Source organism: Marmota monax, unplaced genomic scaffold (assembly GCF_021218885.2).
Source record: "Marmota monax isolate L192 unplaced genomic scaffold, Marmota_monax_Labrador192_F-V1.1 WCK01_AAM20220418_F8-fsc00065, whole genome shotgun sequence".
Taxonomy (NCBI): Eukaryota; Metazoa; Chordata; class Mammalia; order Rodentia; family Sciuridae; genus Marmota; species Marmota monax.
The window spans coordinates 6,822,061-6,834,895 of NW_026694038.1; the positions used below are offsets into that span (position 1 = coordinate 6,822,061).

General features: G+C 33.1%; 1 protein-coding gene across 4 annotated transcripts in view; it reads right to left on the reverse strand.

Annotated features, from left to right (window-relative positions):
- Positions 1-12,835, reverse strand: part of Phtf2 (putative homeodomain transcription factor 2) — a 125,744-nt gene that overhangs the window by 61,736 nt on the left and 51,173 nt on the right. For all 4 annotated transcript variants that reach the window (XM_046464155.2, XM_046464156.2, XM_046464153.2 and 1 more), the window contains exon 3: positions 4,403-4,459. In XM_046464155.2, the coding sequence (XP_046320111.1) occupies positions 4,403-4,459 (57 nt within the window). The remainder of the gene's footprint in view (positions 1-4,402; positions 4,460-12,835) is intronic.

Here is a 12,835-nt window from a genome sequence, read left to right on the forward strand (position 1 = left end):
CATACAAGGCAACACTCTGCCTTTTTGTTTGAGCTCTCATTACTGTAAACAAGTTCTCTTTCCAGTCTGTTTTAGTTTTTTGTTCTTCACATTTCTGTGCTTTTTATTGGCAGTTTTTTTTTTAAATGACCCCATACACCATGCAGTGCCGTCTAGTGTTCCTAAGTGCAAGAAAGCTGTGATGTGCCTTTCAGAGAAAATGTGTGTCAGATAAGCTCCATTTATTTATTTATTTGTTCTTTCACTTACAGTGCCAGGATTTAACCAAGGGGTGCTTAATCATTGAGCCATATTCCCATCCCTTTTTATTTTTCATTTTGAGACAGGGTCCCGTTAAATTGCATAGGGCCTCACTAAGTTGCTGAGGCTAGCTTTGAACTTGTGACCCTCCTGCCTCAACCTCCCAAATTGTTAGGATTATGAGCATGTACCACCATGCCAGCATAACCTCCATTTTAAACCTGACTTATAGCATTACTGGTCATAAGTTTATTGTTAATAAAAATCAACAATGTATATTAAATAAGGGATCTTAACACAGAAACATACATAAAACAAAGTTATATACTCATCAGTTGACAAAGGTGTTATGACCTAAGGCTTAGAGAAACCTATTTCCCTTAGGAGCAATGGTTCAGTATTCACCACCAATTCAGTGTTTGTGGTGACTTTCAAGAATATAATTACCATGAATAATGAGAATCCATTGCTTCTGTACTTTACTTTCATTTTGATGTAACTATAGGGTAGCTAACAGATTATAAATCATTTACAAGATTTTGCAAACTGGAAAGACAATTCTAATACATACATTTAAACAAAATTTCATTAATAAAGCACTGTTTTGATTTGGTATAAAGTTTATTATTATGGAATTTTACCTTTATTGTGCCAAGAATTAAAAAAAACAGCAATATGTTTACATTTACTTCTATCATAAGTCTTTCTCTAACTTTAGAATAACCATTATTGCCAGTGTTTTCTGACTAATCTGAGACATAGTTTATTGTTGTAAACCTAAAATTTTTATCAGAAAGTCTTTTAATAACTAACCAGAAAAACAGTAAATGGTCTTGATTTACACAACTATGCTGGTTTTCAACATGCTCATTCTACTTGACCTTGTATATACTTGGTTCATTTCCTATTTTACATTCTATTAAAACATTTATTTTGAGCTATATTATAGAGCCACACCTTAACGGCCAGTTTCAGTAAAACTTCCCTTTCAAGGGAGTCTATCAGAATATTTAAAGGGTTTTTAAAAAGTAAAAACTTACATTGATAAATTGAAAATTAATAATTTTAGTCACAAAAATGAAAAATATTGGAGTTGAGGATATAGCTCTGTGGTAGAGTTTTGCCTAGCATGCCCCAGGCCCAGGGTTCAATCCTTAGCGTTGGGGGCAACAATGATGTGAGTATTCATAAAACATGATTTTAATTAAGTAGACATTTTAAGTTGGAAAATTTTAAATTGATTTGGGGTAAACTGCATTCAGACAAAGTATTCCTAGCTATAATCATAACCTGCACAAAGTTAAGCAAACAAACAAAAAATGAAATTAAAAAAAAGAATGAAATTTTTGAAACTACTCATTTATGCACAAAGTAGAAAACAGAAACAAACAGTATAAATGTAATTAACATGCTAGAGTCAAAATGAAATATTCTTTTTTGAATGTACATTTAAACTCATAGTATGTTTGTTTTCCATAGTGCAGTGACTCAAATACTATGAAGTTGTGTATTTTTTAAAAATCCCCAAATACACAGATAATATTGACCTCCAAAATTAACGAAGGCTGCTTAAGTTTATAAAGTTCTTTTATTAGTAAGTAGACTTCCTATGCATGGAGTTACTGTAATACTTAGAATCCATCAAGGACAGAAATATCAGTTTCACTTTCTAGAAATCCTTTTCTCCCCTCCATCTCCTTTTTCCTCTGTCAATAAATAAAGATTTCATAAGCTTTTTGTTGAAGCTTTTAAAATCTAGGAGCTATGAGGGAAATTCTGCATTTAAGTTTCTTTTTTTTTTTCAATCAACACATAAAAATTGCACAGATTTATGGATACTGTGTGATGTTCTGATGCATGCACAGATTGCACAACGTTTAAATCAGGGTAAGCATATCTATTTCCCCAAACATGTGTGGGGAAACATTTATGGTAAAAACCTTCAAAATCCTTTCATCTAGCTTTTTAAAATATACAGTACATTACTGTTATCTATAATCATGCAACTGCAACTATGAAATAGCACACCAGAGTTTCTTTTTATATATTTACTTTTAAATTTGGGCCAAAGTGATCAGAGAATAAAATTAAATTTTAGTTATAATTTCTAAAATGCTTAAGAAAAATAGTTGGTGGAATGTAATGGTTATCGTTATACAAAGTACATTATACAAAATACATGTATGAAGATGTGAATTTGGAGTCAACATACCTTATATACAATCAGAGATATGATAAATTGTATTATAAAGGTATATTAAGAATTGTAATGCAAAAAAAGAGAGCTCATGTATAATGGCATAATTTGGCGTGAACATACTTTATATACAGAGTTACAAAAATTGTGCTGTGAATGGATAATTATGAATATAATGCATTCCACTATTGTCATGTAATAAATAAATAAATAAATAGAAAGACTTGAATTGCATGTCAACACAATTTTTAAAAACACACACCTTATATACAAACATGAGATATGAAAAATTGTGGTATATATGTGAATTAAGAATTGTAAAGTAAAAAAAAGTACATGTATAATGGCATAAGTTGATGTGAACATACTTTGTATACAGAGATACAAAAAACTGTGCTCTGTTTGTGTAATAAGGATTGTAATGTATTCCACTGTTGTCGTGTATTTATAAAAATATAATAAAATCAATTAAAAAAATTCTTTCAGTGTCAACCCCACTTTTTTCCAGATTATGTCTAAATTCTTGGGTTAGGTATTCAAGACCCTTCATTATTTAACTTCCATTTTCTTTTCTAGTTTTATGCATAATCATCCTTAAATCCTTCCTCAATCCAATCTATTTCCAAGTCAAACTCTTTGAGTATTCCTGATTCAGTCATGTTTCTTCTTTTCTTTATATTTTCATATGTTCTTCATCAGTCTGTAATGTCTTTACCATTTGCCTCCCCAAAGTCTGTCAAACTCTGTTCAAGAACTACTTCCTCTATTAAATTTCTCCTAACCTCCCCAGGGCTGCCTCCCTCTGCATTCCCTATAGAGACTTACACAAGTGTCTCTGAATTTATCTCATTTTCAATTACATATCTTACCTACAAAACTGTAACCGACCTCATCTTTCTATCCTCCTGACTTAAATCCTATATTTAACGCGTAACAACTTTATTAAGTGTATTCATTCTTTTAATTTTGCAGTGCTGGGAATAGAACCTAGCACTTTTCACATGCTAAATAGGTGCTCTTCCACTGAGCTACATGCCCCACCCTTAAATGTATCAAATCTTCATTAAAAAAAAAAGTGTAAAGATTAAAATTAACAAATGTCAAAGAATCTTGCTCTTTATTATAGTTAAATATTGGCAGCTTTTTAAAAAAACAGATTGTGAAATATCTATAGACCTAGTTTTCACTGTAACATAAACCTTTCTATAAAACAGAATGTCAAGTAAACTAAACAGACTCTGGTAGGGCCCAAATTAAATTTAGCTCGTGCAGGAACACACTGATTAGTATCTTTGCAAATGAAAAAAAATATATAAATCTTATTATCGAAAAAAAAAATGCTGAGAAACAACAAATTTAGTTTAAAAATAGTTTTCATGCCAGCAAGGTAGCCTAGGAGAATATCACATCAACATATGAGGTAGCTGCATGTTCAAGAAGAAAATGCTTACTATGAAGATATTTAATTAATGTTTTATTTTTCTAAATTCTTTTCAAAAATGACCAACTTTTCAGCGACTCTTTTTGCGTCCAAGTCATTCTGTTAGTAGCACCAAAAGCAGATCTCAAGCAGAGCAGCATTTGCACAGGATCATTCAGGCGGGAAAAATCCTAAAACACTTACCAGTTTAATAAACTGTACAGAGCAATGACAGCATCATAAGGGAGGAAAAGTAAACTAGAAGTATAAGGTGAAAAGTGAAAGGGGAAAAAAGCTAACAAAAAATAACCATTAGAAATTAAATTTTAAAAGAATGGAAAGATGCTAAAAAGCTCAAAAAATAATTAGCAGTAAAGACATGATTATGCTGTTTTTAAAAAAAGAGTTTACTTCTTATTTAAAGAATAAATAATAATATTAATTTATACCTTAAAAGTATATAAAAAGATATTAAATAAAATGTGACACATAATCAATTCATAGAATTATATTTCAAAACAAACAAAATGAAATAAACTTGTTACCTTGATTTCTCTTTGTTCAACAGATTTTTCCCATATTTGTTGATCATATGCTCCAATCTATGAAGAAATGAAGACATTGAACAATCATTGCTCATACCCAATTTTGAACTACAAGGTATTCAGTGTTCATTCAGCACAAATTAAATCTAGTTCTGTCTCAAACTTCTGGAATAAATCCTGTATAACTGTGGTTCTTTTTTTTTTTATGTGCAATTATTCTTAATTCTTTTTCTTTTTCTTTTTTTAAATGATTATTTATTTATTTATTTTGCATTACAATTCTTAATACACCATTATACAATAATTTATCATATCTCTGATTATATATAAGGTATATTGACACCAAATTCACATCTTCATACATGTATTATGTATAATGATGAGAGTAACTGTGCTTCTTATAGTATCATTTAAGGCCTAACAATATTACCATCACCTTGGAACTTCTTAGAATTACGGATTCTTAGACTTTACCCCAGAGTTACTAAGTCAGAAATCTGGAAGTGAATGGAGCTCAAAAATCTGTTTAAAAAATCCCTCTGATTTTCTGATATTTGAAAACCCCTGCCCTAGGGAATCCTTTACTTATTTATTTATTTATCCTTTGTTTTATTTACTTACTTACTTTGGTACTAGGGATTTAACCTAAAAGTACTTTACCACTGAGCTGTACCACCAGCCCTTTTTATTTTTTTATTTTGAGATAGGGTCTCATTAAATTGCTAAGAATGGCCTTGAACTTGGAATCCTCCGTGTCATCTCACCAGTTGCTGAGATTACAGGTGTGCTTAGCAGGAACCCTTTATTTTAAAATAAACACAATTGGTATGGCACTAGCATATTTGAGAAAAAAAATATCTCCTAAGTGGTAAGTCCTTTATGGAATTATTTTCTAAAAAAATAATACTAATATTTCACAGAATTGCAAGTCCATAAACATGCAGACCACAATTATCACTTAAAGTTTAAATTGAGGTCAGGCACAGTGGCACAAGTCAGTAATACTAATGACTTAGGAAGCTGAGACTGAAGGATTCCAAGTTCAAGGCCAGCCTCAGCAATTTAGTGAGGCCTTAAATAACTTGGACCCTGTCTCAAAAAAACAGAAAAGGACTGAGGATGTAGCTCAGTTACAGAGTGACCCTGGGTTCCATCTCTAGTACAAATACACAAAAAAGTGTAAATTAGAACATAAAGTTGTGAAGTAAATGAAGACACAGGGAAAGAATCAAAAGTAAAATTTTAAAAAAGAAGTAAACTTCCTATAGCTTCTATGTCCATTACTCTTAGATTCTTAATTCTCTGAACTACAGGATGAACAAGCCACTTTTACTGCTCCTACTCATGGTTCTTTGCTTGGATCCTATTGTATATAGATTCTATTAATTCTGTAACCCAATAAGAAACTGAAATGGGCCAATAATCTACAATTATGATGGAATTTTCATTATTTTATTAATTGAAAATTAGAATTCTAAGAAATTTAAAATATTTGAGATAATTACACTTACAGGACTAAATACAAAGATAGGCAAAGCTATTGTAAAGAAATTCAGGAGGGGGCTGGGGATGTGGCTCAAGCGGTACCGCACTTGCCTGGCATGCGTGCGGCCCGGGTTTGACCCTCAGCACCACAGACAATACAAACAAAGATGTCGTGTCCGCTGAACACTAAAAAATAAATATTAAAAAATTCTTAAAAAAAAAAAAAAAAAGAAATTCAGGAGGGAATTTTCTGACTTAAATCATTTTACCCCAAGTTCCTTTTATCTACACATTATTTTTGTAATCTCATTTTAAGAAATGAGAATTTGAAAATACCAATTTAGATATAAAGAAGGTCAAATAATTTACTAAGTAACTCCAAAAGAGCCCTTCATCTCTATTATTTTCTCTTGTATATAATCTTATTCATACTAATCATTTTAGTTCTACAAATCCCGTCCTCGTATGACTTTCCTATTTTTAAAAATCACATGATGATACAACATAACATGAAAATAAAAACTTTAAAACACCTAGACCAAGCTATCTGGACTGGCCAACTCACTTATATGTAACTGAAACTTCTGTTGATCTCTATAAACAGAGGAAAGCAGCCCTAAAAAAGTAACAAGCACCTTTTTAGGTCTAATGGTAGAGCTGACCTATAGTAACCAATTCTAACTCTTTTAAATTCTGAATTTAATCAAATAAGCATCTTGGTTAAAACCAGAAAAGGTAAGTATGGGAATAAAGATTCCACATAAATATTTCTGCTCTAAGTTGATAATTCAGAATGACTGGGTTTAATGCAATCATTATTAATTTTTAAAATGTGTAACCATTTCAACATCTTGCATACTTTTTGGTGAAACCATAACCAAGACTAAGTACTGATATGTTCTTTTTAGAAATATATTTATTTTTTAGTTGTAGTTAGATACAATACCTTTATTTTATTTATTTATATGTGGTGCTGAGGATCAAACCCAGGGCCTCACATGTGCTAGACACTCTAAAACTAAGCCACAATCCCAGCCCCCTAATATGTTTTTAATGGTTATTTGACAGTAGTTAATTTTCCTACACAAAAGAATGCTTAAATTCGCTTTAAAAGAACATTGGTTTTATTTCAAGATGATCCAAAAAGATGAACATAAAGATACATGTTCCATAATCATAAAATCAGAGAAAATAAAATAATGCATATGCAATAGACCAAATAAAAAAATGCATGTCAGCCAGTCATGGTGGCATATATCTGTAATCCCGGCAATTTGGGAAGCTAGGCAGGAGGTTCACAAGTTCAAAGTCAGCCTCAGCAACGTAGCAAGGCCTAAACAACTTAGCAAGACCCTGTGTTATAGTTTACATAAGAGGTATCCCCCAAAAGTTCGTGTATGAGTCAATGCAAAAAGGTTTAGAGGTGAAATGATTGGTTATGAGAGCCTTAACCCAATCAGTGAATTAATCCCCTGACAGTGATTAACTGAGTGGTCACTATAGACAGGTATGGTGTGGTTGCAAGAGGTGGGTCATTGCGGGTATGCCTTTGGGGTTTATATTTTGTCCTTGTTCAACAAAGTTCTGTTTCCTGGTGTGATGTCTTTAGTCACCATCCTCCATCAAACTCTTCTGCCATGATGTGCTACTGCATCTCCTCTCTGTGTTCTTGTTAGGTCTTTGTCCAAGGCAGTGAAAAAGCTACTAAAACATCATGTTTTAAAGTAAAACATTTTAAAAAGAGGGGAGAGAGGGCATGTGGGCATGTGGCTCAGTGGTAAAGCACTCCATGGTTCAATCCCTGGCACCAAAAAAAAAAAAAAAAAAGAAAGAAAGAAAGAAAGAAAGAAAGAAAAAGGAAAAAAGCATGTCAGTACAATTCTAGCATGATACTGAAAGCGCCAAGGTTTAAAAAGGTACCGAAAGTCTAAGAAACCTTGTAATAAAGCAGTGGGGGAAAAGTGGAAAAGCTTTTGGAAAGTTCAGATACTTTACTTGTAAATAGCAGAATGCAACCTTAAAAAAAAAAAAAGGTGGGTAGATACTCCTATAAAAATTCATAGGATAAAATGGGTTGTTTTAGAGAAACACTTTTTTTTTCAAAGATTGAATGGGTGAGAGTAAGACAACTTACATTGTAATAGAATGCCTTATGGGTCTTAATTTTTTTAACTAGGAGTGAGTGTGTATGTGTGTGTGTGTGTTTATGTTGTAGATGGACACAACACTTTTATTTTAACGTGGTGCTGAGGATGGAACCCAGTGCCTCACACACGCCAGGCAAGCGCTCTACCATAGAACTACAACCCATGACCCCTTTTTTCTGTTTTTTAACTGGGGATTGAACCTAGGGAAGCTTTACCACAGAGTTACACTCCCAGTTTTTTTGTTTGTTTGTTTTTGATTTTTACTTTGTGATTCAGGGTTTTGCTTTGCTGCTGAAGCTAGCCTCAAATTTTGATCCTCCTGCCTGAGCCTCCTTAAGTCACTGGGATTCTAGGCATGTGCCACCACACCTGGCTCTGAGTGTCATTTTCAATTACAAGTGAAAGTATCTAAGTGGAGGCATCAATTCCCCTTTGCAGCATACTTCTTTTGTTTTAAACATACCACCAAAATTAACCTTCTATTTATAGAAACAAACAGACTGCTTTCTTGGAGAAAACTGAGGGTGCTATTAACCTAAATGCATGGAATTCAGAAGGAGATTGTTCATGGCACTGCTTAGTAATACAAATGCCTTAACAAATCACACTTACGTATGAATCCAGACTGAACTACCAGAAATTGTTTCTTCAGATATGTGTGTATGTAGTAGATCAGAGGCATCATAAAATCAGGGTGATGGAAGAATCCTAGAAAGGAAGTTAAAGAATTCTAAAGACCCCTTCTAGCCTAAGACCTCACTTTATTTCAGGCTGAAATCTGGCAAGACAGATGATTACAACACCTGTGGCATAGGTTCAGGTTTTTTTTTTTTTTTCCTCTCTTTATAAAAGAGAATCCTGTTGTCAATCACCACAGAGTAAGAAAAGACAACATGCTTAGACTGGGTAAAAGAAGAACCATCTTTTCAAGTCATGTAATGGATCAAAACAACTTGAAGAGCTATACTACCAAAATCAAAAACAAACAATAAGGTTTCCAGTTTCTATTTTACCTTTGGCATGCAAATACTTGGCAGACTTGACTAAGTCACAATAAACTAGATAGCTATTTCGTTTTTGTATTTCTACTAACTAGAATTAAATCACAAAGCCAAATTCAATTATAGTTCTTTGTGAAAAGTCAAGAAGGAATAACGGTATAACTACATCATTTACTTAATGCAATATAAAAAAACTAAAAAAAAGCTCAATAGTAACATTTATCTAATAAAACAAAATTTAATCAGATGACATCAAATTGAAAAAAAATAACATAATATTTTGATTACTTCCAAATTTCATCTAATTCCCCAACTGCTCTCCTTTGCTTTATTCCAAATGTCTCCAGTGTTTGGGTTAAAAAAAGTGTCTATATTTTTGGGGAACAAAAGGGTATATACTCAAATAATGCTTTGTTAGTAGCAACTTAGAAATACCAGGGTAATCATGAATGGGTAGTTCAATAGATGTTCAACCATATTCTTCATAAGTGACTCTCTGTTTAAAGGAGGAAGAAAAACATTGTTTCCATGTTGTTAAAGGAGATTCTGAAATTCTAATTCACAGTTTGTAGCTAATAGTTTCATACATGTTAAAAATGTGAAGTTCATTCTCTGGTGCCTGCTATAGTAAAGAATTTTGTCAGTGCACCTGTTATTAGTCTCAGAGATGTATGAATACAGTAAGCCTGTGTTACATTCATAACCAACTAAAGTTGACCTATAGTCAGTTTGTTCTATTCCAGATCCCAGGTGACTAAGTATTTGCCCTTAACAAATTCATCCTGTGTCTTCAACAACCATCTGGCAATCCTATACTGATCTCTTATAATATTCCTTATAATGAAAGCAAGGATAATTCTACATTTTCTTCCTACAAGTTTTAATTCCTAATAACTATGAACATTACCACTCTGGCAGAACATGTACCAACTACTTCCCCAAAAAAGACTGAATCCATAAAACACAAATATCATTTTTTGTCTTCTTCATTTCTTTTATCTTTTCTCAGCTAGTTTATTTTCCCTTTCCTCTTATCTTTATTAGCAAACTTTGAGCCATTGCAGAGGTCAAGCTTGACAAAAACAAACCAAAAAACAAGGAAGCAGCATTCTGAAAGCAATAAGAAAAACATTAAGAAACAAGAAATTGAGATACTAGAATTTATTAATATGAAGCAGAATAAAATTGAAATTACTAATCTTTAGATGCTTCCAGACAAACTGAAGAGTGTTATAAAAGGAAAACGAATACATTACAAATATAAATTAATGTAGCTAATGCTACATTATATAGTATATGTAAATATATGTAGCAGATATTTAGAAGGATACATGAAAACCACTAGTAGTGATTCTCACTGATAAATATGGAAGAAACTAGCACTTTTCATTTCTGCTTTATATTCATTGATACTGTATTTTTTTTTCAAAATCTATACATATTGTTTTTATGAACCAGGATTCTCAACCAAGGTAATTTGAATTATTTGTCTAAGAAATGAAATGTGTTCCATAGTCCTATCACTGAATAGTAACTTTATAAAGAATCATTTACCTCCCCTTACAATCATTCTAAATTTTTATCTTCCTATAAACTGAGATGAAATGCAGAAAAGGAAGGAGAGAGGAAGACAGCAGGGAGGTATCTGAGGAGAGGAAGAATGGGAAGTGAAGGGACAAGAAAAGAAGAGGACTGGTACGTAGAAAAAAAAATGATTGCATCTGTCCAGGTATCAGCCAAGGTTAGCTCTGGGTCCTAAGAAAATAATTTTGTAATGAATATGATGGTATCCAAAATACAAATGTTAAACTAGATAATTAGGTTATGAAATGGCAACCAGTACCACTTAGGAATTCTAGAAAAGTTTCATACCTTTGAAAAGCAATTTGAAAGTTACTCTTAGGTGATTGGATTACCCCTTAGGGTATCACATTCAGAGGAGCAGTAGCTCAGGTATCAAGAGGCTAAGGAAAAGGTGTCTAGCTTCAAATGTAGTTATCAATAGTTTAATTAGATTAAGTGCTTAGATAAAAGATTAAGAATTCACAAATAAACATAAGCATGATGAGGAGAGGCCATGATTTGCCTGTTTTAAAGCACCTACTTTCCTCAGCTAATGAACAAACATAATATAATACTATATGTCAAAGACATCATTTTTGCTGCCATTTTTCCTATTACTTCCATGCTTAGTTTTAGTTTTCTGTATCTCATGTGAAAAATTCCGAGGAGCAAACTTTTGATTCTCATAAACATCAAGTATTATTCAAAATGTAGTATACGCTTGCAAGAGTGTATTTGTTAAAAGCATGACAAGAGAATCTCCAAGGCAAGAAGTTAAAGAACCTCTTTAGCTGGGCACGGTGGCACACGTCTATAATCTCAGCGGCTCAGGAGGCTGAGACTGGAAAAGAAAAGTTCAAAGCCAACCTCAACAAGGGTGAGGTGCTAAGCAATTCAATGAGACCCTGTCTTTAAATAAAATATAAAATAGGGGATGTGGCTCAGTGGCAAAGTGGTTTCTTGGTAGATTTTAATCTCTACCCCCCCCACACCTGCCCTGCCCCCACAAAAAAGAACAGCTTTAGATAGTTCTCTCCTTATCTTATCTCTCCCTGTATCTTATCTCTTTCATTATTTATTTATTTGGCACTGGGGATTGAACCCAGGGACACTTAACCACTGGATCTACATTCCAACCTCTTTTTATTTTTTATTTTGTGACAGGGTCTTGTTAAATTGCTTAAGGCTCCTGAGTTGCTGGGATTATAGGCATGCATCACTTTAAAAAGAATAAAACAGTAAGAAAAGCAAGAAGATGCACCTATTCTTGATGGCAATTTCCATCTCTGAATTGATAATAACATTATTTTTTCTATGACTTTTTTTTTGGATAATGTATCACCCACCATAAATTCCTAATAAGCAATGGTTATGCTGTTAATGTACCTAATATGAACATTTCATATTGTACTAAATTTAAAAGCTGTAAAACCAAAGGTAATTATCTTTTATTTTTGAGTACTTTTATTAACATAAAAGCCACTGCTCAGAACATACCTTTTGTATATTCATAGTGCTATTTTTTTTAACCCTTTGTTATTCCCACTACCTTGGTCAATCAGCCTTTAATGTTTGCTGACACTGGAAAAGGCCCTGGACTATGTAAAAACTCTGGAGTTTTGTCCCATCCTTTCCACTACTAGCCTTCCAGATTTGGGCCTCACTTTTCTCTGAGACTCTGTAAAATGGGGACAAAAAAAAAACATATCTCACAAGTAACAATAAGTGTTGGTAAGGATGTGGGGGGAAAGTACACTCATATATTGCTGGTGGCACTGCAAATTGGTGCAACCACTCTGGAAAGCAGTGTGGAGATTCTTTAAAAATCTTGGAATGGAACCACTGTTTGACCCAGCTATCCCACTCCTCAGTCTATAGCCAAAGGACTTAAAATCAGCATACAATAGTGACATAGCCACATCAATGTTATAGCAGCTCAATTTACAATAGCTAAACAGTGTAACCAACCTAGATGCCCTTCAATGTGGTTTATAGATACACAATGGAATTTTATTCAGTCTTAAAAGAGAATAAAATTACGGCATTTGCTAGTAAATTGATGGAGTTGGAGAAGATCATGCTAGGCGAAATAAGCCAATCCCAAAAAACCAAAGGCTGAATGTTCTCCCTGATAAGTAGATGCTGATCCATACTGGGAGGGAGGAGAGCACATGGGAAGAATGGAGGAATTTGATTGGGGGCAGGGGACATGGGAGTAGGAAAAACAGTGGAATGAG